A 26,070-nucleotide genomic window follows, 5' to 3' on the forward strand; every position below is an offset into this window, starting at 1 on the left:
TTTTGGGGTGTGTGTATGATTGTGTGTCTGGACGCCTGGAGCCGTGAGGGGCGGCAAGGCGGTCCCCAGACGAGTTGCAATCGAGGTATCTCGGCTACGGCTTCCTCTTCTGTCCCGCGACCCCCTCCCCCCGGAGCTGAGCTGGGGAGGGGAAACCAGGATTTTAACCAAATTAGCATTTACATTCCTGGGAGGAAGCAGCCCTGGCCTGGACCTGGGTGATAGAAGCTTCTTTCTGTTTTTATTTTTGGAGAGGAGTGCCCTTGTAATTGTCGTGAACACATGCTTCTCCCTCCGCACCCCCCTCCTTTCCTCCAGCCACCGGCGGAGGAACGATTCCCCCTTTTTTGCATTTATCTTTCCTTCCCCTTTCTTTATTAAAGGTCCGGGAGTGGCGGCGGCCAATCAGCGCGCGGCTTCCATTTTGTGAGTTCAACTCCGAGGCTCTCGGGCTTCGCGAGGACGCGTTTGCAGCCCCCTCTGCCTCTCCTGTCTGGCGGCCAAGGAGAGGGAGCCGCCTCGCTGGGGTTTCGTGGTAGTGTATTTCATATTGGGGCTCTTTTCGGGGTTTGTAATTTGGCCGTGGGTAGGTAATTGGCTGGAGCAGGGCGGCCGGGCGCGGCAGCCAATCAGCGCGCGGCTTCTATAGGGCTTGAGTTATTAGACGCTGATCTCAAAACATCCTTCATCAGACACCAAGGAGAGGCCAACAGATGAGGGGAGCCATTTTTCTGCAATGGAATTAAATGGCCAAGTGGGTTTTTCCTTTGTTGCAAATGGGGAATGTTTTTCCTTTGACTCCACCATCCCGTTCAGGACGCCTCAGTGTTGTGTTTAACATTTGTCAACAAGCTAAAGGACTCAAAATTGGAAGAATGAAGAAGACTTTAAAAAGATCTGGATTTTTCCTTATGACTTGGAATCCATCTTTGTCTTGTATAACTAGGTCATAGCACACCATTAATGTCAGCAGTTAACAATTTTGAATTCCAAAAAACCTAAGTAAATGACATATTTAATTTTTTTCCTCTTTTTTTTTTCTTGGGTGGGTGGGGGGAGCTTGGAGCTGTCTTAATCTGTATTCTCTTAACTGAACAATAAATTTTTATATATATAGTTTCCTCTATTAAACACTTAAAACTGGCCATCTTATTAACTCCTTCTGCTCTCTTTTTAACAAGGTAATGTTTTAAATGTATAGTTTTAGGATTAGCGAAATGGCAGCAACAAAAAACTGTAAGCAGTCGTTACTGTTAAGTTTTTAAAAACCTTTTACATTGTAAGTACCCAATCCATTCTGTCCTTACGCAGCGCAGTTTTCATGTTAATGTTGCTGAGATGTCCTTAATTTTCTGAACCTTCATCTGCATGTGTGTCTTTGTCGCTCTTGTCTAGCATAAGCCAGTTAAAATGCTTTTAGACGATTTTGCTTTTATAAAGCTAGGTTTTAGAGTTAAGCTTTTGAAAATGTTTACAGCAATAAATGCTAGTTAGCTTTCTTCCCCGTAACAGGTACACTTTCTTTGAAAATCGATCTATTTGAAGAAAAACAGACTCTGTTTTTCTCGTCTTTGTTGGGGAAGGGGGGTTGTGAGGGAAAGGAAGACCTCTTTGTGTAAAGAAACTAAAGCCGTCACAGGAAACTAGATTAAAACTGGAAAACAAGTCCTAGCTGGTTCGAGCCAAACACCATCGTTAACTCGGGGGTAGTTTCTATGGTGGTTGGGATGGCCGGTGCGTCTTTTGCCTTTTGTTTGATTTGACTGTGTATTTTCGCCTTTTGTCTCTTAATGACGGTCACACCATTGCTATATCCAGAGCAGTAAACAGTCCTCAGCGAAGCCGCCTTTTGCCAACCCAACCCTGGAAAGTTTGCAGAAGTGGAAGGAGCAGAAAATGCCATGAGAGTGTAACTTTTAAAAGGTAACAACAAAAAAGACACTACCATTACCCCAAATATTTCCAACTAAACAATCTCCCTAAAAGATTTTTTTTTTCCCCCACAAATAACACCTCCAAAACCTCCGCCCAGGTTGATCTTCCAGACTCCATGGCACCGGGCTGAGCGGTAAGTAAAAAAAAAAAAAAAAGTGTCTTTGCCCCTTCGAGGAAATGTTTTTTCGAGAAGGCCAAGCGCTGCAAATGTTTAGGAGCTGAGGGGAGAAGGAGGTTTCTGGAGTTCCACGTTTGGCAGCCGGATCGGGGAGGGTGGGGGCCCGAGGAGGGCTCTTCAGACCCTTTGCCCCTTTTGCCCAGGAGGCAAGAGGAAGGCCTCCCCAGCGACTTGGGGCATCCATGGAGCCGCCTGCGCTAGTTCCCCTCGCTTTTCTAGGTTTGAGCCTTGATAGAAGAAATTGAAGTGCTTTGGGAAGGGGGTCACAAAAGCTGAGGAAGCCTGTCTTTCCGGGCCTGAGGCCTCTTTTCCTTTTGATGGTGGGGGTCTCGCCCTCCGAAGCCGGCTTTTCGGGGCTCCTGGGCGCGCCTGCGCTTCCTAAGCAAAAAAGGACAAAAGGCCGGCGTCCATGTTGGCACCATGACGCAGCATCTCTCCCGCTTTGCAGCCCGAGCGCTGCCTGTGCTCCCGTCCGCGCTCGCTCCTCCCTCGCAAACACGAGTTTTATTTTCAGGTTCAGAGCAGAGCCGCCGGCTGGGCTGGGGCCGAGGCTGGGGCCGGAGCCAGGGCCGGGCTGCGCGGTGGCTAATGGCGGCCGCTCTCTTCCTTCCTCCCTCCTTCCCCGGTTGTCGTTTGGAGCCCGGAGTAGGCGGCAGTCCGTCGGCCGGGCCGAGCCTTGAGAGTCTGCGGGGCACAGTGCCCCAGGTCGGGGATTGGTCTCCGAGGCCGTTTCGGGGACCGCCGGCCTTGGAGGGCGTCGCGCGCCGAGGCTCCCGCGCTCGCATTCGCGGGGCGAGGGGGGCAGACGGGCGCCATTTCGCGCGCGCCGCCCGCGGCTCGGGCGGTGGCGGCCGCCGCGCGCCAGGCGGGAGGAGGGAAGGAGGCGGCGGAGCCGGAGCAGGGGGAGGGGAGGGGAGGGGAGGCCGCCGCCCGCGTTCCAGGCCGCCGCCTGGGGGTATGCCCCCGGCCCGGGGAAGCTTAGACGTAGAGAGCGGGCTCTGCAGCCTCCCTAAACCCCGCGCCCTACTCAGGAGCCCCCGCGGGCACGAGGCCTCGCTCCCGGGCGGGGCCTTTCTTCTTTCCTCCCATCCGGGAGCCAGTAGCAAAGGGCCACGGGGCCGCTCGAGGCCGCCCCCTGACCCCGAAGGGCTGCTCTAGAGGCTGCGGCGTTTTTTCCCCCCGCGGCCCTGCTCTGACCCCAGGCCCTCCCTGCTGCCCACTCGAGCCTCGGCGCCCACGTTTGGCCCCCTAACCGAGGGGCGGGTGGGCCCCTTTTGTCCCCTGCTTGGGGCATGAGGCCCTCACGCAGGCCCCCGATGTCCCGACGTGGCCATGAAGGCAGTGCTGGCCACCGGCGCTCGGGAGGGTAGGGTGGGGGGTTGGGGCCTGGGAGAGCCGAGCGGGCCTTCCCCGGGATCCCCCGAGGCGGAGGGCTGTGGGGTAAACCCTCGCACCTCCGGCCATTCCTGGGGGAGGGGATGCCGACTGGGCGGGCCTTTGGAAATGCAGATGAGTCCTGCAGCTCCGCGCTCCGGCTGAACCTTCGTGACTCATCCGTCCCCCGCCCCCCATCCATTTTAGAGTGAGGGCCGCCTTGGCAGCTGGGAGGGGGGTTCGGCATTTGTAAGGCTCTTCTTCCCTCAAGGAGATCCTGTCCGGTTTGTGGCCATCGACGCCCTAAAAGAAACCCTCCCATTTTTCCCCTTAGGCTCGTGACCGGAGAAGGGGCCCGGTATCCCCAGAGTGGACCGCCCTCCTTTGGACAGCAGAAGCAGGTCTAGTCTGACTCTGCCAGTCCTCACATTAAGGTAGGTGTGAGCCCTTTCCCAGCCTGCGAGGGCGATTTGGGGGGCTTTGGCCTGGCGCCCAGGGAGGGCGGGCACCCCAAACCCGCTAGTCTGGTTCTGCGGCCCCTCCCCCACACAGATGTGTGGGACTGTGTGAAATCGGCTGCCTGCTGGGCCTGCTTGGTCCATCCATCCCCGCCTGTCAGCTTCTGTTGTCAGGCGTTTGGGGCGTGCAATTCTCTGCCGTATTTAGCAGCATAGGAGAGGCTGCACTTAGAGTATTTCCCAGTCGTGTGTTTTGTGGTGGGGGAGGGCCCTGGATGCCTCTTCTGAAAGGTACAGACGGCTGCCAGGAAACCGGACCCAGCGCTGGCCCTCCCTTCCGGCCCGCATCGGGGGTGTGTGGGGTGATTGTATGAAACTGGCCTCTTCCTTTCTAATGTCTGGCTGCTAGGGAGGTGAAGAACAGAAGGACCTGAGATCTGGGCCAGTTTTCTTTAAGAAAGAGGTTTCTTGACTCCTCTCCTTCCAGGAAATTCCCACGATTCCATCTCACCCAGTCCCCTCCCCCTCAAAGCCCTGTCTAGAATTGAACAAACCCGAATTTGAAACCTGGCTAGCCGTTTTACCTGCTGTGACCCTTGCGTAAGCAGCGCAGTCTCTCAGCCCCAGTTTCCCCATCCGAACAGATGGGTCAGTGATTGTCAAAGTGTGCATCCGATCACAGGGGTGGCTGGTTAAAATACTCCAAGGCCCCATCCTTGAGTTTCTGATTCAGTTGGTGGGGCCTGGGAACTCGCATTTCTAATAAATTTCTAAGGTGATGCTCATGGCTGCCTAGTGGAGACACATTTTGAGAACCTTTGTGCTGGGTAACACCTTGGGGTGTTGAAAGGACCTGAACTTGTGCACTTGAAGCCCCGACCACATTTCTTGTTGCAGAGTCATGGGCTTCGTAGTAATGGCAACTCTTATTTTCCTAACACACAATGATTGAGAGGGCTCTCCTGTTCTCTTGATCTCCAGGAGGCTCCACAGCTGGAGATAGCGTGGCCCTTGATCTCTGACCCCTCCCCCATGTGAGCTCTAGTTTGTGATTACTTTGATGAACCATTTGGGTCCCTGCTGATTGCACAGCCTCCCCCCTTTTGGGTTCAGGCTTCCCAGTCTGATCGGCTCTGTTCACTTTTATCCCATCCCTCAGTGTGGGGGCTGAATTGAGGATTGAGGGAGCCTTAGAGCCTGACCCAGAAATTTTGTTGGGGCAGTGTTGGTGCTTCACCAAGGGAAGCTGTAGGTCAGGCAGCTGTGGGCTTGACTCTCCAGGGCACTGGTGACCTTGGGTGAGTCTCCTGTGTAAAGTGATGATAATGAAGCCTGCTGTAAAGGGTGGAGGGCAGATTAAGTGCGATTAAGGGATGCCGGCCTCACGTTCTGGCTTCACATTAGTTGGCCTTCATTCCTAGGTGGCTGGGCTATCTGTAGGCTCCTCCCCCACTAGCCCACCCCATAGCACGTGGCCAAGTCTCTGGGCACAGGGGAAGACTGACTTTCCGCCGGCTGGGGGCCAGCAGTGTTTTTCCTCCAGTGTGTGAGTTGGGGTGGTGGCCCTTCCTCAAGTCCACAGGCTGTTCCATAATGGGTCCTGATTTAGGGGTTTCCCCCCCTCGGCAACTGGGAGAGTAGAAGTGACTCACTCAAGGTCAGGAGGCCACCACGGGCAGTCAGAATGAGGTTCCAGGTGTCTTGACTTCCAGCCCAGCGCCTGTGTCCGTGGCACCCCCTCGCCCCAGCTGTCTGGGTTATTTTGGTCTCCTGCCCGTGCCAGCTGTCTGCTGGCATCACTGCCCGGGAGCCGGCAAAGCTGTCTGGTTGAAAGTAGCCAGCGTGGTACTCGTAGATCCTTCTGGCTGCCGAGTCTTGACCACATGAGGGTCTTATCCCAGATAAGCTGGATTTGGTCCATCCTGTCCTTTGCTCGGGTGAAGGGGGTGCAGCTGCCTACACTGGGCACTAGACTCCCTTTCCCCTACGCAGAGTGAGCACTTTGTAAAAGCTGGTGAGGCTCAGATTATTAATATCCTATACTATGAGCCTCTTCCCGCGTTCCACACTTGTCTCAGTCCTAAGGTTTAGATTCTGCTCTGCCATTGATGTGTTCATTCAACTCCCTTCCATCCTCAGGTGACGTTTCTGCCACCTGAGGGTGTCCTCCATCCTTTCTGATCGAGTCCTTGGGGCTCCACGGAGCAGGGGTCTTTACCTCCCGTGGACACTGGATGGTTAAATAATTGAAATCTCCCTCTCAGCAGCAGCCTGAAGGGCTACAGCCAGTTCCAGTTCCTCCACACCCGCCCTCGGACCAATGAGGGAACAATGAGGCCCTCCCCTGGGGTCGGGGTGTGATTCTTGGAGGGGTGTCCGGAAGACCTGGAAGGATTGTACCCCCTTTCTCGATTCTTTTTCCTTTTTTCTCCCTCTTGAATTTCTTTGTCCGCATGCTGGTTTCATCTCCTAGGTGAAGGGAGGGGCGAGGCAGCTTATCGGTCCTCAGACGGAGGTTCCTGCGCGAGGGTGGCCCCGCCCACCGGTCACCCAGCGAGCTCGGGGCGGGGCGTTCCTGGCGCCCAGCCGGTGGAGCCTGCCTGGAGAGGGCCACGCCAGCGGAAGGGCGGCTGGGAGGTGACCGGACCTGCCTTACTACTGGACGCCAGGGCCCCGCCCCTTCCGGCCCGTCGGCCTGTTGTCGGCCAACAGGCGCGGCGTGAGTACGACCTTTCGGACCCTCTGGGTGGAAACTCGGCGTCTGCCTGGACTGTGGAGGGCACCCGGCCATCTCAGAGGCCGCCTGGGTCCAGTGCTGTGTTGTCCCCTTTTGCCCAGTGACCTCGACAAGATCCCGCCCCTCCAGGACTCGTGGTCTCCCCTTGTGAACCAGGAGGAGGAAGTTGGCGGATAACCTCTTGAGCTGTTTCTGAGTCTGGCTTTATGAAGGCCGCATTTTCACTCTGGCAGTCACTCCCCCAACCCTGTTACCAAATGTCGAGCCTGGAGGAGAGCCCTAGCACAGGAAGAGACAGCTTTGATCCCCCAGGCCACCTGGGCCACCTCCCATCTCTGGGACCTGAGGATGGCTCCATTAACTTCCATCCCACGTGGGGTGCATGACCCCTCAGGTGTGCAGTGACCTCCGACAGTGTTCCGGAGGCACTAGGGAAGTGGAAGCCATAGCATTGCTGTTCACTTCCCTGTCCTGATCTGTGCTGGCCAGACCTTGACCTCATAAGACAGAAGTGTATCTGGCCCTACTTCTCTCCTGGGGTCAGTTGGCCTCACTAGACACCCAGGGCTTCCCAGGTGGCTCAGACGGTAAAGAATCTGCCTGCAATGCAGGAGACCCGGGTTCAGTCTTTGGGTTGGAAAGATCTTCTGGAGTAGGGAATGGCTACCCACTCCAGTATTCTTGCCTGGAGAATCCCATGGATAAAGGAGCCTAGCAGGCTACAGTCCATAGGGTTACAAAGTCAGACATGGCTGAACGACTTAACACTGGGAGAGCCCCTAGGCCTAAGTGTGAACACAAGTTGTTTCACCCCCACAAGTCACCTGCCAGCTCCTCTAGGTTTCTGTGTCCCAGCAGTTCTGTGGCAAGAACCAGGTTAAAGAATTTTTTTCTTCTCCCAAATCTCTCCAGGAATTCCTGGTGAAGAGAAGAATGGCCTGGGTCCTCAGATTGTCTTGCAGGTAAGGGAGTAGGGCTCCGTGGGCCTGTGGGCGTTTGCAGTGCCTCAGCTGGCCTGCCCTGGCCCAGTGCCTCTGAGGAAGCTCTGAGCAGCTGGCCTGGCCACTGGGTATTTTTAGCTACAAAGCCAGCCCCTGCACCACCACTGGAGCCAGGTCCAAATCAAACACGCTCCCTGCAGGGTGGGGTTGGGGCTCCGCCAACCTCTTGGCCAGGCAGGGTGGGTGGGCAGGCTGGGGCGTGTCAGCTGTCTTGCCTGGGCCCAGGCCAGGCTGGGAAGACCCACTTTCCCTCCTCTTGGCTCTGTGTTATATTATTTGTTATAAGTTGAAATTCATTTCATAGAAAAGGTAGAAACTCGGGTCTGAGGACTTTGAGGAAAGTCAAGTGGACTCCCCCTCCAGGCTGGAGCAGTTATCACAGTTTGCTCAGAGTAGGATGACCCTTCTAAGTGAATTCTCCCAATGACCCTCCTAGATGAGGCAGTCTTACTCTCCCAGTCACTCCCTGAGCTTCAGGATCCCTGATAAAAGGTCAAGCCTGCAGTTGGCTCAAAGGTAAGTGGTACCTCCCCTCTCGCTGAAAACCTTCCATCCTGCCTCTCCCTGAGTGATGCTCTTCCCCTTCTCTCCTGCCAGCGCCAGGCTGCCCCTCTGCAGAGATGGCCCCAGCCATGGCCTCACCAGCCAATCACAGCTCCTCCTCAGTCACTGGAGAGAGCTTTGGCTTGGCTCTTCTGTTCAGAGCCTGTGTCTGACTCCTGTCTTGAGCCTGGCAGCCAGGCCTCCATGGTCTATGCCTTGGTTTCCTTGACAGCCATGTCTTGCTTCTCTCACGCCCCAGCCATTGCCAAACTTGATGGGGTTTTCCAGCCACCATGCATTTACTCAAGATGGGCGCCCATCCTACTTCCATTGGCCCTTCTGCCAGCACTGCCAAGCTTGGTTCATGTACTAACTACCCAGCTCTCTGAATCCCACAGGGGCTCTGGTCTAAATAGATCACATCCTGCAGACTCCTTTAGACTGCTTCCCCCAAGACTGAGTTCCTCAAAAGCAGGGACACAGTTGCCTCTCAATAAACTTGTGCTGCAAAAAATGAATGAATTGCTGTAAATTTTTCTAGGGGTTCTTGAGGGCTCTCTTAACAACCTGGAGCTGGGCTTCTCTCTTCCCAGGTCTGTGCTCTTTGAAAGCTTCCAGGGGCAGTCTCTGCTGCCATCTGGTGGTCAGATTATGCCTTGCAGCCGCTGAAAACGTTGACCTGGCATTTATGGAACTGCCAGGCTGGCAACTTCCTCTGGAAATAAAAGTTTACCTGATCCTTGCTGAGTGCTTGAAAATGGGGAGCCTTCGGGGTGGGGGCAAGAAGATCCTGAGTCCTGCCAGCCCTTCTCTGAGGAAATTATCAGAGATCCTATCCTAGCTGGGAAAGACCCTGCTTTCTCACCTAACCATGCCCTGGTGCCTGCCTGATACACACCTGCTCCTCGGGATCCCTCTGCAACTCCGGACCACTGGCCTAATTTGTGCAAAGCACAGCCCAAAGTGCAGGGAGGGATGGGGGCAGGGTGGTTTCAGCCAGCCCCCCTGGTGGTACTCATCCAGAGTAAATGCTCAGCAAATAGCCATTTTGGTCATGGGGTAGGAGGGTTAGGGAGACAGCTTGAGAAGGATAGGTATTTTTGCTGTCTGGAGAATGCAAATTGTCTTGCTGGAGGTGGGGGTAATCAGCCTGAAGTGGACCAAAGGGGGCCCAGCTGATCGCAGCTCCATCTACCCTGGCCTTCCCTGTCCCCTCCTCGACGGAGTCTTTCTCTGCTCACGCCTCTGGGCCTTGCTAGAAAGAGGCTCCCGCCCGCGTGGTTTGGGGCCAACCCTCGAAAGGGCATTGTTCTGGGTCTGCTCACCTGTTCCCAAAGTCGCCGCGTCGATGCCATCGCCCGGCAGAGGGCGCCAGACCTCCACCTTTGGGAGGTGGGGTGATAGGTAAGCAGGACTGCTATTTCCCAGCCCACACACAGACTCCCAGACCGCCCGATCGATCAGGTGGGCCGACTTGACCCTCATGCTAGGATCTTGGGCACCACCGATGCTACCTTCTGGGGGAAATTGCAGTCAGAGCGGACTTCCCCAAGGCCATATAATTGGGGCGAGGCGCAGGTGGGGGCTTTTTCCTAGCGATTGAGACCAAGGCTCCTCAAACCGGCGTGTTGGGGACATCCTGCCAATCAAAAGGATGCGATCCGATGGGGAGGTCAAATCGGCCAATCAAAGGGTCTCTGCCCGAAGACAGCCTGCCAATCAAGGATGCCGGGCGGGAAGAGGCGGAAACGATCAGATCTTGCCGGTGAGGGGCGCGCAGTGATGCGCACGGGAGATGGGAGCTGCCATTGCCGCCGAGCTCTCCATTTCTAAGTTGCCTCAGTTTCCCTGGAAATGAGACAAGTCAGCCCGGTTGGCTGCCTGGTGGAGGAGGTGCCGCGGGCGGGGCTAAGAGAAGCCTCGCCCCTGGGCCAGTTCCCGCCCTGCCTCCGATCGCTCAACCCCAGCGCTCTACCCAGCGAGCGGCTGCTAGTGCTGCCGGCTCTTAGCTATGGACGCTGCTGGGGCCTCGGCCCCGGCCCCAACCGCCGCCCCGGGCTCCGGCCGGAAGGAGCTGAAGATTGTGATCGTAGGCGACGGCGGCTGCGGCAAGACTTCGCTGCTCATGGTGTACAGCCAGGGCTCTTTCCCCGAGGTGAGGCTCGCAGGGGGGCTGCAGGCAGGTAGGCTGGGGGCGGGATTGGGGGAAGGACTTGGGACCACGAGGGGCGACGGGCGGACCTCAGCCTGCGCCCCGAGCCCGGACCCCAGGTCCCTGGCATCCTGATCACGAAGAGGTGGCCGTCACCCCGGGGCGCCCCCTCGGGAATTCCAGAGCCCAGCAGAGTGGGAGTGTGGGGCTGAACCAGATGGGCTGAAGATGGAAGGTAGGGGTGGGGGTCCAGCTGGAACCTGGGCACCCGCTGCACCCCTTAAAAACCGACATGACCCCTTCTCCGACAGCACTACGCCCCATCCGTGTTCGAGAAGTACACAGCCAGCGTGACCGTGGGCAGCAAGGAGGTGACCCTGAACCTCTACGACACCGCCGGTGAGTGCGTCTGGGCGGCGAGGGTCCTAGGGTCCGCCTTCAGGGTTTCCCCTTGAGGGGAATCCCCTCTCCGGGCCATCCCGCCCGCCTTCCTGCCTCTCCGGACCTCGACATCCCGTCACTCCTCGAGAGGAGCTGGCTGGGAGCCCGTTCACCACCGCCTGGCTGGGTGGTGCTGGAAGCCCGACAGAGTCACCCCATCTGTAAAAGGAGGGTGTGTGGAAGAGGTGAGCTTCTGCGCTGCCCTCCTAGTGCTGATGTTCTAAGGGCTCACAGCTTCGTTCCTCTCCTGTGGTTCTAGAAAACCGTGGGTTTTGTTTCTGTTTACCATGGTTCCAGGATGTCGTGTGTTACATGCTGTGGTCTCTTAAGATTTCGTGGGCTGCTGATCTGAGTCCCCTGCTGCTAAGGATTCGTAGGCTGCATTTCTGGGTCCTATTTTGCAGAATACTCTGGGCTTCAGATCAGAGCCTGTGAATGCCGGGGTTCTGTGGCTGACAGTCCTGAGACTCTAGGGCCCTGTAGCTATAAATTCCGAGTCCCATGTTTCTGGGATTCCATGGACTGTGGGGCCTGGCTCTGGAATTCTGTGGTCTGTCATTCTGAGCCTGTGGTTCTCGGATTCTGTGGCTACACTTCTGTTTCTTCTTGGCACTGAAGAAGGAGCAGAGCTCTAGGGGATGTAGGTCCAAAATAAGGTTCTTTCTGCTACCCGCAGCTCCCAAGGCAAGTGTATTGGTGCAGATTCCCTGGCAGTCTTCAGCGTTCCTATTGTTGGGGGACGGTAGGAGGAGCACAGCCAATGGGAAGATTCCAGTAACACTGCTGCTGCTTGTACCCTCGAGCTTACCTCATGCCCCGACTCCCCTCTGGGCTGAATCAACATTGGGGAGCAAAGGTTAGGATCCCCAGTTGGGGCCTCACCCAGCCTCTGTGACGGTTTAATGACTTGTGTGGAACCATGTCATCAGGTGCCCTTGTCAGCCAAGCCTTGTCTGTATAGTGAAGTCTTCCAACTGCCCTTGGACGAGACCAAAATCCCCCACCCCACTGTGCACCTCTCCATAAGGCAACCAGTAGCATCTGTCATTCCACCCTGGAAAAGTTCGGGAATGGGGCTCTCCCAGACCCAGGTCCTTCTGTATTCCTGACTTGTCGGTGTGTCCCACCTCGAGTGGCCCCTAAAGACCCTCTCTTGTTGGATGAACACCGTGTAGGGCCGCCCCCAGAACAGGGCCAGCCCCTTGACCTGGCAAAGCCAAAGGCGTCTGAGTAATTCCCAAAGGCGTGGCCCCAAGAGCAGTGCTGTGTCTGGGGCACTTTCAGTTTCACAGGGACCCAGGTAGGGGTCCGCTCCGGGTGGAGGGCTAGCGGAGCAGGGAGGGTCAGAGCAAGGATTGAACCAGCTCCTCCTTCCTCTCCCCTCAGGCCTTCTCCACTTAGATCCCTGGGGCTCACTGTTCACCACAGCCTCCCCCAGCAGACCCAGTGCTGGGACCACTTCTGGTCTTTCTCGCTTAACCCAGAAGAAGATGCTCAAAGACTTATCAGGGTACATTGTCATGAAGAGGTTCTGGCAAGCTTCTGCTTGGTATAAGGCAGGGTTTTCACTAAGAGCTCGTGCCAGAGGGATGGGGAGAGCGCCTTCTCAATCGTCAGAAGCAGTGACCACCCAGGGCAATGATGACCTGCCCACAGCTTCCTGCCACATGCTCTGGAGTCTGACCTGGGCTTTGATGCCAGCTCTCATGGCTGTATGTCCCTGGGGACACCTGAGCCTCAGTTTCCTCTTCTGTGTGTGTGTGCGTGCTCATTTGTGTCTGACTTTGCGACCCCATGGTCTGTAGCCTGCCAGGCTCCTCTATTCATGGGATTTCCGAGGCAAGAATACTGGAGTGGGTTGCCATACCCTTCTCCAGGGGATCTTCTTAACACAGGATCGAACATGTCTTTGCGTCTTCTGCATTGGCAGGTGAATTCTTTATCACTGCACCACCTGGGAAGCCCCTTCCTCCTCTGTAAACAGGGCTAAAATAGCTGTGAGGATGGTGACAAAGTCATGTGATGTACAGTGCTTAGCACAGGGCCTGCCTCTTCCAAAGAGCTCACTGAGTGTTATTGGGAGTTTTTTATCCTCCTGCCATTCAGGCCCAGGCCCGACCCCAAGCCTGTTCTTTTGAACCAGTGGCCTGCAGAGCTCTGTGCCAGCCCCGGCCCATGCTTTCCCAGCAGGACTGTTCCAGGCAGCAGAAAAGAAGACCTGGGCTTTGAACCTCTCATTAGTGTTCTGGGGAAGTAGGCTGGCCTTACAATCAGTGGGACAGCCTAGGAGAGAGATTCTGGTGGGGAGAGATGTGGCTACTCCCTCAAGAGTGTCCTGCTGTGTCTTGGAAAGCCCCGTTATCTAGAGGAGCGTGAAAGAAAGGGTGGGTCATTCCTCTTCCACATGCCAGTGCTCAGCACAGCACTTGTCCCAGAGCAAGGCTTGTGGAACAAATAAATGAAGAAGAATCCTGGGTGCATAGAGATCTCTGGAGAAGGTCCTTTGTGATAAAGATGGTGAGATTGGTCTCTGCCTTTGGGGTCGACAGATATCAGGAGAAAGTGGCAGAAAAGACAGGCAGGTGACCAACTAGAGGAAGATAGAGACTGAGAGGGTGAAGGGAGTGGCCAAGGTGGAGATGAGTCCTGTAAAGGTTGTTGTAGAAGGTTCTAGAACCTGACAGGCAGACCCCAAGGTGAGGGGTGGAGGACAGGAGAAAGCATCTTTCCAACCAACCAGTGGTACCCAGAGCTGTGGGATGGGGTGGCCCCTGGGAGGCAAAATTTCTCCAAAATTTCTCCAAAATTTCTCCACTGCCCACAGGGGTCTGTGTGGGAGGACAGTCTGGTTGCTTGTCTCTATCCGGCGGAAGCAGTTACAGACTCCGCTGTAGAGAGGTAGTGAGGGGGACAGAGCTCTCAGTGCTCAGAGGTGAAGGGGGCGGGAGCTTTTGAGCACCCATCGCTTTAGCTGCTCATCTGCCGCCTCAGAGGCCGGAAACTGCGGTGAAGTCTGAAGTTTCCTGGGCAGAGAGAGGGGAGATGTGGGGCGAGGTGGGATGTTAAGACACCAGCCAGAGACAGAGTTATCTGGGCTTTGGGGTGGGGCCCAGGGGTGGGGCCCAGGGGTGGGGCAGGGTGGAGTGGCCCTGGGAGGTGGGGAGCTGCAGGCCCCTTCCCAACCTGAGACAGGAACGGTAGGACAAGTGGGGGGCAAAGCAAGTTGCTAAGACAGGAATCACAGACCCCTCGGGTGTCTCAGAGCCAGGAGCCCCAGAGGCAGGGGAGCTGACCCTGCAGATCGTCAGAGCAGCGTGGTCTGAGTTCCAGGCCCGGGCCACCCGAGCACCAGCCGCTGCTTTCTCTGGGGGAGGAAACACAGGTTGGGGAGGCCCAGCAGCGCTAATACAGAAGTGGGTTCCTCTTCTGGCAGCTTCCGCTTCTCACACTGCCTGCACCCTACCCTGACCAACACCCTGGCCAGAGCTGGGAATTATTTGCCCAGTCGGTATCCTCTGGCACATTTGGGGACTGGTGTGGCTCCAAGGACACCCTCTCCTCAATGCAGCACCAGACCTTAGAGACCATGGCCCCTACACGATACCTGCCACGGCCGAGCTTCTCACAAAGGAAATGCCCTGCGTGAGGCAAGAGTTTCGCCTCACTTCCTCTGCCCCACAGCACACCAGCTTCAGGAAGATAGGCAGCTTCAAGGGGCACTGTGGCCCAAAAAACCTTTTCTCGCCAGAAGCAAATGCATCCTTTTGCACATAACTCGGGGCTTTTTGTTTGTTTCTCAAATTTATATAGCTGTGCTGGGTCTTAGTTGTAGCATGAGAACTCTTAGTTGTGGTATGTGGGATCCAGTTCCCTGACCAGGGATCAAACCCAGGGCCCCTGCCTTGGGAGCACAAAGTCTTAGCTACTGGACCACCAGGGAAGGCCTTTGGGCGCTTTTTTTAACCACGAAAGCCCATCTGCAGAGGCCAGAGTGGAACCCTGTTCATCTCTTCTGGACAGATGACTTGCCCCTTTAAGCCTGTGAATCACTGTGGGTAAATGGGAAAGGTCATTGTATCACCTGTGGCTGGGAGGCCCCCTAGAGTTTGTGGGTCCAACGATCTGGGGTTAGAATCCTCTACCCAGGCCTCTGTCCCTTGTGAGTTTCTGTTTCAATAGTAACCACACCTTTGGCCAGCATTGCTCAGCCTACAAGTCCTTTACTTCCAAGATCAAGGACAGGGTTATCACCCCCTTTTCCAGATAAGGAAACTGAGGCCCAGGCAGGGAAGGTGCCAAGATAGTGGAACATGAGTCACGTGGAACATGATGGATATTGGTTCCCCTGACTCATAGGGGAGTGGTGTCTAGGATACTCCACTCCCAAAGAAACAACGTCAGCAGCACCTGCAAGTCCATCCTCTGCAGTCCTGATCCCTTCATACTGACCCCTGGGGAAGCTGAGCCAGACACGGTCAAGCCAAGAAGGCAACCCAGAGGAGGTACTAGGATCTGGGCTGGCTACCCATCCTCTCCCAGAGTTCCTCCCTTGTTGGCAGCCTTTTCCTCACCTGGTCAGGGCTGGGGCTTGTAGAATAAGGACAGCTTCCTAACCTCTGGAGTGCCCTGAGAGAAAAGCAACCTAGTAGCCCTTCCTATGGTCCTCTATCCTTTATGAACCTTCCTTTTGGCTGTGTGATGTTGGGCAAGTCACTTCACCTCTCTCTGCTTCAGTTTCTGCATTTGTAAATTGAGGGTAACAATAGCCAGTAGTGGAAATTCCCTGTCGGTCCATTGGTTGGGACTCCGAGCTTTCACTTGCCAATGGCCTGCGTTCGATTCCTGGTTGGGGGACCAAGATCCCACAAAGCCATGTGATGAGACCAAAAAAAAAAAAAGAAAAGAAAAAAAAAACCCAAAAACCCAATAGCTGATAGTGAGGAATCATAGTGAAGATTGATGAGTCTATGCATACAAAAGGCTTTGAATGGGGCCTGGCATGTGATGAGTGAGCATTGCCGATAAATACTGTTGACACTAACCATTTTCACTATTATTATCACAGGCCCACCTACTCCTCACATGTCCATTTCACAGATGAGAAAACTGAGGTCCAGAGGTGAATTCCCAATTGAAAGGCTTCCTGGGAGGATTGGAGTTTTTAGAGTGGCTGGGCTGGCAGCTGACCGTAGAACTGGGGACTGAGTTGGTGCTTCAGTTCACAGGAAACCTGTCTATGACCTTGAAATCACCCCCAGCCACATGGGCTCCTAACAGGAAGAATTTGCCCCACGCAGCTTCCCTCCTGGGGTGACTGCTTAAATTAACACAGGTGGGACTTCCCTGACGGTTTAGTGATTAAAAATCCATCCTTCCACTGAAGCGGGATGGGGTGGGGGGGCACAAGTTTGATCCCTGGTTGGGGAACTAAGATCCTGCAAGCTGAGCAACGCAGCGAAAAAAAAATTTTAACACAGGTGATAGAAATGAAATGCCCTTGCAAGCCTGAAAGCTACAGAAATTATCATTACACTTTATTCACCCGCTCATTTGTTTGTTCTTTCATTCCCCCAAATGTTTACTGAGCTTGTGTGTGTACCCATTGATGTTGATGTGACAGTGACGTGTACAGAGATGGCCGGCATCTCAGGGTCTTATGTACTCATGGGGAACACCTCCCCCCTCAAAAAAAAATCATGATGTTGGGTAGTGATGTCCTCTCTAGGAAGAAAATTAAAGCCATAGTTGGTCATGGGACAGATGGCAAAGGACGCTCTTATTTCAAAGCAGTCTGGAAAGTTCTCTAGGAATAGGTGACATCTCTGCAGAAGCCTGAAGGAAAGGAGGGAGTGAGCCATGCTGTTACCTGGGAGGAGCATTCTAGAAGAGGGAACAGCAAGGGAGAGGCCCTCGCCAGGAGCAGGCTTGGTCTGACTTCCTCTTTCTACCAGCCTGACTTTGGCCCCCATCGAGCCTGCTGCAGTCAGCTCAGGCCCCAGTTTGCTCAGCCCAGGGGGACCCTCTCACCTCCCTGGTCCCTGCCGCATCTGACAAGAGTTGAATGACTTCGAGACAGCCCACCAGCCAATAGTGACTGGACACCTACCCGGTGCCAGGAATGATGTTTAGGGACAGACATGGTCCTGCCCTCTGGCTGCCTACAGTCCACCAGGGGACAGGCAGTAAACGAATAAGCATGTGAATACAGACTGTGGCCAGACAGGGTGGGGATGGACTCGGCGTGGTGAGGGAGGGCCTCTCTGAGGAGTCAGCCAGGCAAGGTGGGGAGGACGTCGGCACAGACATCGGCACGCAGTGGTCCCGTCTCATAACTGCTTGTCTCCTGCCGTGTTTCTAAGGGGAATCAGAGTGTGTGTTAGGCCTCGAATTGGTTTGTGCGCACTACCGAGCAGAAGAGAGCACTGCTGTGTATCAGCAGAAGGAATGCTGGCCTTGGAACTGAATGAACCTGGAGTCAGGCCTGGCTCTGATTCGGTAACCTCAGGGGTGGGGGTGGGGTCACTTCATGGCTCATGTTTCTTTATATGCAAATAGGAGGATTCAGGAGTTCCCTGATTAGCACATCAGGTGTTTGTTGTAAAGATCTCTTAAAAAAAATTTTTTTTTTAATTTAATTAATTTTCTGGCTGCGCTGGGTCTTCATCGCTGGCACAGACTTTCTCTAGGTGTGGCGAGCATGGGCTACTTGCTAGTTGGGGTGTGCAGGCTTCTTGTGGCTCATTATGGAGCACAGGTTCTAGGCGCTCTGGTTCAGTAGGTGTGGCACACCGGCTTAGTCGCCCCGAGGCACGTGGAATCTTCCTGGACCAGGGGTTGAACCTGTGTCCCCTACATTGGCAGGCAGATTCTTAACCACTGGACCACCAGGGAAGTCCATGGTGTAAAGATTTCTTAATCATTGAGAGGCAGAGGCCCTGTAAGAAGTATGTGAGGGGACGTCCTCAGTGGCCTAGTGGTTAGGATTCTGGGCTTTCACTGCCATGACCCAGATTCAATTTCTGGTCTGGGAACTGAGACTCCACAAGCCATGGGTTGTGGACAAAAAAAAAAAACAAAAAACTATAATGCATAACGTGGCATTATCAATAAGTAGAGGTACAGAGAAGACGATTATCGTGATAAAGGAAATAACTATGGATGGTGAGTCTGAATGTTTAAAATGTTTGGAAGCAAATGATGGGGAAATGAGGAAAAAGGATTCCAGGTGTGACATGAGAGCTTGATGAGTTCAAGAAACAGCACGACTGGACTGCAGTGAATGGGGGTTAGGGGCACAGGTGGGAGGAGGGTGAAGCCAAGGTTGGTAGGCATGGAAGTCATGTCAATAACCGGGAGAGTCTTGGATTTTCCACAAAGACCAATAAAGAGCCATTGAAGGTGTTTCAGATGAGGGGAGGGGCATGATTTTACTTTTGTTACCATCCATTCAGGGGCTTCCCAAGTGGCGCGGTGGTAAAGAATGCATCTGCCAGTGCAGAAGGTGGGAAGAGACTTGGGTTCGATCCCTGGGTTGAGAAGATCCCCTAGAATAGAAAATGGCAACCCACTCCAGTATTCTTGCCTGGAAAATTCCATGGACAGAGGAATCTGGCAGGCTACAGTCCATGAGGTTGAAAAGAGTTGGACACGACTGAGCGATTTAGTGCGTGCGCATACACACAGACAGACACACACACACACCACACCACCCCCTCCATTCAGCCGCCGGGTGGAGAGTGGGTTGAGGCGGCGGCACGGGAGGAGGCGACGCAGGAGACTGTCGGTGGCTTGGATGAGTTAATCACTTGAAATGTAGCCAGTGCTACATTTGGAGAACCTGAATTTTTAATGTTAATTAATTAAAGTAGCCAGGTGGGGCTGGTGGCTACCCTATCGGACAGTGCAGGTCTAGAAAGATGGTCACAGAGGTCAGGAGAGGGGATAGTTTGGGGATGTGTGTGGAAAGGGGAGGAGATTGGCTAGAGCAGCATGTTGGCCCGTTTTCCACCATCTTACAAGGATTTCTCCTGCTTTCTGGCGATGAGGGCAGGAGGGCCCGAGTTTGCCAGGCGCAGACTATCCCTAATCCTTTCTCTGGTGTTGAGGGGACGTGGGCTGAAGGACAGCCTAGACAGTCCTCCCAGACCAGCCATCGTTAGAGCTGGGTTCTCGGCCACTGCACACTGTCAGGGGTCCCTGGGTTGATGGGGAGCCAGTGGGAAAGATGGCAGCCGTGCCATCACCAGCAGGACATGGCCTGTCCGTGCTCTCCGGAGAGGCCACTTGTCCTGAGAGGCCTTGGGCAGGCAGGGGTCAGAGGGCAGGCTGGTGTCACCCTGGCACCCACAGGCTAAAGGACAGGGTGGGGATTCCTGGGCTGGGTGTTCTGTGCTCCCTGGAAGGAAGTCACTGCCTGAGTCTTTCTGCAGAGGTGGCCGGGGGTCGCCCCTGGGCCTCAAAGACTCTCACTTCTCACTCTGGGAGTTTTTGAAAATTCCTGAGCCAGGGAGGGAGGTTCAAGAGGGAGGGGATATATGTATACCTATGGCTGGTTCATGTTGATGTTTGGCAGAAACCAACACAGTTCTGTAAAGCTATTATCCTTCAATTAAAAATAAAATTTTTTAAAAAAACTACTGAGCCATGGGGACCACATGCAGTGTGTAATCCCAGGCCTGCTTCTGAAACAGAAAAAAATTCTGCAGGACGTTATTGGTGAAATCTGAACACAGCTAGTAGATTGGGTTAGAAGAATACAGTCTCAGTGTTGGCTTTTGAGTTTCATACTTGTACTGAGGTAAGTGAGAAGACGTCCTTGTTCTTAGAAAAACCACACGGGAAATCTCTAGGAGTTTGGGGCGGGGGTGGGGAGAAGCAGCAGCCAGCCAAAGGTCTGCAATTACTTCTCACGTGGTTTAAAGTGTTTATATACAGATAAAGCAAGTGGACAAAACGTGAGGCCCCAGTGAATAAAGGATTAAGGGAATTCTTTGCACTCTTGCAATTTTTCTGTAAGCTTGAAACTGTCAATAAAAAATTACTAAATGAGGTTTTTTTTTGAAAAAATCCAAGCCCACTGTTGCCCAAGCCCAAGCTTGGGTCCTGATTCACTTGGTGCTGGGTGGGGCTGATATATCAGAAGCCATCAGTTCTCCTGGTCAGTCTCTGTGGTGCAGGGTTGACAACCAGTGCTGGGTGGGCCCAGGCAGGCAAATGCCCGTCACCTCCCGCAGTCCCCTCACCCTCCTATTAGCATGGGCCAGAATGGCAACAGGAGTATAACCAGAGGCCATGCCCCTCTCAGCTTGCAGGGGGCAGGGGCACCCTCCACGGTTAACTGCAGTGTTCTGGGCCCACCCAACCCCACTGGTCTGAAACCTTAGGAGGGGAAGGGTTCGGTTTCTTCAGAGTCTGAGTCTTAAACCTGAGCATCAGGGATGAAGATGGAAGTGAGGGGTGGTGATCATTACCGACATGAGTGCTAGCTATTTCCCAGCACTGACCCTTCAGCCAGGCCCATCTCTGAGCACCACAAGAGCACCGCACGGCTTTTATTTTTGACTGTGTTTTTGTTGCTGCACGGGCTTTTTCTTCTAGCCGGGGCCACTCTCTGTTCCAGCGCGTGGCCTTCTCACTGTGGTGGCGTCTGTTGTTGGGGAGCACAGGTCTAGGCCACGTGGGCTTCAGTAGGTGCAGCTGCCAAGCTTGGGAGCACAGGCTCAATAGTCGCGGTGCACGGGCTCAGTTGCTCTGAGGCATGTGGGATCTTCCCAGATCAGGTATCAAACCTGTGTCTCCCGCATTAGCAGGCGGATTCTTTACCACTGAGCCACCAGGGAAGCCCCGCTGCTTTTATCTCGTGTAATCTTCCCTAAGGTCCAGGAGTGTGGGCTGTCTCCTCTGTTTTACAGTTGAAGAAATCGAGGCCCAGAGACACAGAGTCAATTGCCCAGGAGACCCCAACCCCTATCCCATCTGAGCCCAGGCAGGGGACTCGGGTGGAGAAGTAAGGGGCACTTCCCTGACCCCCACCTGCTGTCTGGTTTCAGGGCAGGAAGATTACGACCGGCTGCGGCCCCTGTCCTACCAGAACACCCACCTCGTGCTCATTTGCTATGATGTCATGAACCCCACCAGCTACGACAACGTTCTCATCAAGGTGAGGCCCCTCTCCCAGCCCCGGGCCCCTCTCCCAGCCCCGCCTGCCTCTGCAAGTGGGGCCAGATGGGGCCCTAGCCCTGATGCCTGCCCTCCCCTTCCACAGTGGTTCCCTGAGGTCACACATTTCTGTCGTGGGATCCCCATGGTGCTCATCGGCTGCAAGACAGACCTGAGGAAAGACAAGGAGCAGCTGCGCAAGCTCCGGGCAGCCCAGCTGGAGCCCATCACTTACACACAGGTGACCAGGGGCCCTCCCCCACCCCACTCGGAGGAGCCCAGGTCCGCGTGCACAACCATGGCCCAAAGCCTCCCAGGCCTTTGGCCTCTGCATCTGCTGTGCCTCAGTGACCTTTCGGAAGCTGAAGGCAGCAGGATTCTAAGAATCATATACCCAAGTGGTGCTAGTGGTAAAGAACCTGCCTGCCAGTGCAGGAGACATAAGCGATTCAGATGTTCAATCCCTGGGTAGGGAAGATCCCCTGGAGAAGGAAATGGCAACCCACTCCAGGATTCTTGCCTGGAGAATCCCATAGACAGAGGAGCCTGGCGGGCTACAGTCCATGGATTCACAGAGTCGGACACGACCGAAGTGAGTTGGCGCGCACACGTGTATTTGCCATCCCAGCAGCTTGTGGGCTCTTAGCTCCCCAACCAGGGATTGGACCTGGGGCCACAGCAGTGAAAGCACTGAGTTCTAACTGGACCACCAGGGAATTCCCTAAGAATAATAATTTTTAGATATTAATAGACCATTTATCTGAGCACATTACTTACCTTATTTAATCCTTATTACCTTGAGGCAGGCACTGTTACTGCACACCCACCCCCCCTTTTAGAAAGTAGAGATTGAGACTCAGAGAGGTTAAGTAGCTTGCCCAGGGTCACACAGCTAACCTGAATTAGAGCCAAGATCCCACCCTAGTCACTCTGGCCCCAGAGCCTAAGCCTTTGACCACCATCCTGTCCCATCGCCCAGAGGCCTGAAGGGGCAGGCCTGTGTTGGAAAGCAGGGCTCCTTTCAGGAACGTGACCAAACCCTGCAGCCTTCTGGGTGAGGCGTGCAGAAGAAAAGGAACACAAAGGAAAATGAAAAAAGTTTAATCAAAAGGAATAGGCATTAATAAATTTGTGTTAGAAGTATTTTTCTTTCTACTCTAATAGCCAGCTCAGTTGCCTAAATTGTGCTTCTGAGATGAGCAGGGAGAGAGGCATGTAGGAAGCCCTTATGCCTTGAGGCCTTCAACGCTTCTCACAGGCCTGGCAGACACAACAGACCACCCCAGTTCCTGGCTGAAGTCAGCCTGTCTCTGCCTGAGTTTGGGGAGAGCGTGGGGTGGAGGCCAAGACGGAGTTCCCAGCAGTTACAGCCTGTGGGCCACACCAAACCAGCCCTTATGGCCCATCTGCACACCCTGGGGAGGACCGTGGCCCCAGGAAGCCCCCAAATGCATGAGTGGGGTCGCAAAGGAGGCACCTGAGGCCCCCGGTCTAATCCCAGCCCCTCTCCCGACCAGGGCCAAAGCGCCTGCGAGCAGATCCGGGCCGCCCTCTACCTGGAATGTTCTGCCAAGTTTCGGGAGAATGTGGAGGACGTCTTCCGGGAGGCCGCCAAGGTTGCCCTCAGCTCTCTGAAGAAAGCACAGCGGCAGAAACAACACCGGCTTTGCTTGCTGCTCTGACAGCTCCCGGCAGGGCATGTGGCCCTCACGACAGAACTGACAGGGCCCAGGCCCCCAAGCCCAAGCTGCTACCCGGACCCCACCCCTGCCCCAGCTCTCGAAGGGCACTTGGTGTCGGGCACCTCCAGGACCTAGTGTCTGGAGCCTGTGGCCAGGCTCTTGGAACATTCTGGAACTCTCTCCTTTCCCAGCTGGAGCTCTGACCACACACTCCCCTCCAGACTGTGTGGTCATAGTGGTGGTGAGGGTAGGGGTGCTGCCCTTGGTCCCTCTGTATCCTGGAACCAGCACTTGTCCCCGGCCCTCAGGGCCCTTGTCACAAGCAGCCCCCAGCTGTGTGTCCCCCCTCTGTACACCCAACAGGTCCTCCAAGCCCATGCCTGAAACGAGAAACAGCGTCTGGTACGTGGATAAATGTGGACTCGGCAGCCTTCCACAGGGCCCCCAAGCCTGCTCTCCCAAGTCACCCACCTCCCTGGGCCCCGAAAATAGGCATGGTCATAACCTCCAGCTTCTCGCTTCCTCCGCCCAGGAACTCGGGCACCACGGTGGGCCTGGAGCCTATCAGAAGAACATAGGCCTCAGCCTTGGACATGGGGGCCCTCCCTCCTCTGCCTCATACAGAGGACTTCAGTCTCAGCCTTCAGCTTGGCCACCATCTTTTCAGAGCTGGACGTATAGGGGGCAGACAGGAACCTCTCTCTAAAAGCAAGAAGTATTCCCTGGACCATCTATTTGATCCCTGCTCAGTGTCTGTGACCCTACCCTGGCCATGACTTGCCAGAAACCCAAGATGAAAACTAACAGCGGCTCTTGAGTGATCTTGGGCAAGTCAGGTCTCTCTACAGATTTCTTTTACTTGCAGAAGGATGGCAATGGCTCCCCTCTGCCTCAAACAGCACCCCCGGCTGCCAAGGTGTGGAGACCACACACCAAGGCCATCCTGGCCTCCTGGGAGACTTCCTGATTAACCCCCAGTACAGCTTCACTGAACCTCCTGAAAGGTCTGGGGTTGGTGCCCCAGAGATTGTGAGCTGGTGGTTCCTGAATAAGCCGGGGAATCAGCTTTACCTAATATGAGATCATGGCGTTAGGTGGTTCCTGCCCTCCCTCGTATCTTCTGCCTCTGCCCCGTCCCTTGCCTAGTGTTCCGGCCTCCACTGGGCCTGAGAAAGAGACTTATAAAACCTACCCTACCCTACCTAGGTTCCCCAAGGCCCTGCCATGCCTAGGGGGAGTCAACAGAGCGTTCAGTCCAGAGCTTCGTGGACAAAAAAAGGATGGTCTAGGACAGAGGAGGTCCACAAACTACAGTCTATGGGCCAAATCTGGCCACTGCCTATTTTTGTAAATAAACTTTTATTGAAACACAGCCACTCCCATTCATTTATCCATTGGCTGGCTGCCTTTGCCCTCCAACAGCAGACTCGTGTGACACAGACCATCTGGCCCTCAAAGCCTAAAATATTTGCCATCTGGCTCTTTACAGAAAAAGTTTGCCAACTCCTAGTCTGGGGCAAACCCAAGTTCCTAAAGGGCCAGATGGGAGACCCAAATGAGTGAAGTAGGGTAGGGATGAAAGGAAGTGGTGGGGCAAACTAGAAAGCAAGCCCCTACCCTAGACAAGGCAGCTCAGCCCAGCCAAATGCTGCTCTATGGGAATGTTTCTAGGTCTTTCCATCTCTCTAAGGAAAGTAGAAATCTAGATTTTTCATGTGGGATCTTACTGGAGGGAGGGGAAATACCATATTTTGAAAACTTAAACTCCTTCGAGGGCCAGAGCATGACTCCAGACACCATCTATGAATTCTGGCCAACAGATTTCTAGGTAAGTTGTTAAGAGTGGCTGAAGGCCATACGAGAAGACGCAGAAAATGCAACCAAACCTTTTGGCTTCTTCACAGATAGAAAACCTGACCAGCAGACCTGCCATGACCTCCAGAGGGTGACCTCCACAAAGCGAGCCTGCTCAGACTTGCCCCTCCTCCCCCCCACATTCCAGAACCTCTGAGGTGAAGGGGGAGGCCTGAAGCACAGGTGACCTCCATGCTGGCTGAAGTCCCAACCAGAGCTGAGAATCTTGTCCCCACTCCCTGAGTCACTGCATGAATTTGGGAAGGTGGGCTGAGGAGTCGGGGTCAAGAAGCACCCCTCCCACAAGAGTGGACCCAAACTTTGTGGGGGGTGGGTGGGAGGGAAACACACCCTCAAACCAACCAAACAGTGCAGGGGTGCCCTCTGGTGGTGACCCTCAGAAAACTCCCCTGCCTCAGGCCAAGCCCTGGCAGGCAGCGAGCGAGGAGACTCAGGAAGCACTAGGAGGAGGCACAGATGGACAGTGGTTCTCTGAGAGCTGAAACACCCCGGAGGCCGCCAGGGGCTTACAGCAGAAGCAGCGCCCGGGGAGAGAGGCTCCGCAGGACACCGAGAGGCTTCTTTCCACCCACCTGGGACTCAGTAACTAGCAGATCAGCGCAAACCCAGCCCCAGCGAGGCACATCCGAAGCCCAAACCTGACGGGCTCAGTGACAGGAAGGGGAACAGAGGGGGTCCCTGAGGCTTAGTTCCCCCCACCCCCTCCCAGGAAGACTGACCCAGTCTCAAGAGAGCAGCGGGGGAAGGAAGGCAGCAGATTCTAGGGAAGGGGGCAGGCAATATTAAATATGTCATAAATAGAAGGCTGGGGCCGGCTAATACTGCGCCGACAGGCTGGGGCCACATTCCTCTTGTCCAGCGGGGGACCGGGCCTTGGCCCTGCTCCCAGCGAAGCACTGGCCCCTGAGGTCACCGCTGCCAGTGGTCACTGGTGCTGTTGGGGAGGAGACGGGCAGCAAGGACGCCGCCTGGCATCTCCTGCAGTCTCAAAGTCCAGGGTCTCGAGGGGCGCTAGCCCCGTGGCTCACGGCTTCTTGGCCTTGCTTCTGTTCTGCTGAAGTTTGGTGTGCACGACTTTGAGTGTGGTCAGGAAGTTGCCGAGGAAGAGGACGAGGAACGTCAGCGCCAACACGAACACCTGGGGGGGTGCATAGGAGGGGGTGCCCCGGGGTGGTGGAGGCGGGCCGAGAACAGAAGGGAGAAAAGGCAGAGGCCCACTCAGGTCAGCTCTCCTTGTTGAAATGACTGCTCCCCCCACACCCCACACACACACCAGTGCCCCCTGGGACCTCAGAACCACTAAGGACAAGTTCCCTAAGAACTTCAAGGATTGCCAGCAGAAGGCAGGGATCTGAGCCAGCTGGGTGAGAGGTGTGAGTCCTCTGGGTCAGGCAGTGTCCTAGGGGGTTCCCCCTTTGCCTCCTATCCCCAGTGCCCTCCTTGGTGTTTCTCAGACCTCTGAGGGGCTCCCAGGGACCCCCAGATTTCCTGCCCCAGTCTCCTAGGCCCCCAGAGCAGTGAGCTCTCTACTACAGA

General features: G+C 55.0%; 2 protein-coding genes across 11 annotated transcripts in view; one reads left to right on the top strand and one right to left on the bottom strand.

Moving 5' to 3' along the window:
- The first annotated feature begins 543 nt into the window (after positions 1-543).
- RHOF (ras homolog family member F, filopodia associated) lies at positions 544-24,031 on the top strand. Of its 10 annotated transcripts, XM_040250761.1 has the most exons (10): positions 544-754; positions 1,819-1,923; positions 2,033-2,068; positions 3,822-3,921; positions 7,595-7,644; positions 8,120-10,381; positions 10,690-10,777; positions 20,869-20,978; positions 21,084-21,218; positions 22,495-24,031. In XM_040250761.1, the coding sequence occupies exons 6-10, from the start codon at positions 10,238-10,240 to the stop codon at positions 22,657-22,659; spliced, it is 642 nt and encodes a 213-aa protein (XP_040106695.1). In that variant the 5' UTR covers positions 544-754; positions 1,819-1,923; positions 2,033-2,068; positions 3,822-3,921; positions 7,595-7,644; positions 8,120-10,237; the 3' UTR covers positions 22,660-24,031. The 10 variants fall into 10 exon arrangements, with proteins under 10 accessions (XP_040106695.1, XP_040106694.1, XP_040106696.1 ...); XM_040250760.1 differs by lacking the exon at positions 2,033-2,068 and having other exon boundaries at positions 544-1,002; XM_040250762.1 differs by lacking the exon at positions 2,033-2,068.
- The window catches only part of TMEM120B (transmembrane protein 120B), a 43,337-nt gene continuing 39,329 nt past the window's right edge, over positions 22,063-26,070 (bottom strand). Inside the window, exon 12 of the mRNA XM_040250713.1 lies at positions 22,063-25,672. Within this exon, the coding sequence (XP_040106647.1) occupies positions 25,559-25,672 (114 nt within the window). The 3' untranslated portion in view covers positions 22,063-25,558. The remainder of the gene's footprint in view (positions 25,673-26,070) is intronic.

Source organism: Oryx dammah, unplaced genomic scaffold (genome assembly GCF_014754425.2).
Source record: "Oryx dammah isolate SB20612 unplaced genomic scaffold, SCBI_Odam_1.1 HiC_scaffold_12, whole genome shotgun sequence".
In the NCBI taxonomy this organism is placed as follows: domain Eukaryota; kingdom Metazoa; phylum Chordata; class Mammalia; order Artiodactyla; family Bovidae; genus Oryx; species Oryx dammah.

Excerpts from the sequence above, each read along its gene's own strand:
- RHOF (XM_040250756.1), top strand. The coding sequence starts at position 10,238 with ATGGACGCTGCTGGGGCCTCGGCCCCGGCCCCAACCGCCGCCCCGGGC. Across the intron at positions 10,778-20,868 it reads GAACCTCTACGACACCGCCG|GGCAGGAAGATTACGACCGG; the intron begins GTGAGTGCGTCT and ends GTCTGGTTTCAG. Across the intron at positions 20,979-21,083 it reads ACGACAACGTTCTCATCAAG|TGGTTCCCTGAGGTCACACA; the intron begins GTGAGGCCCCTC and ends CCCCTTCCACAG.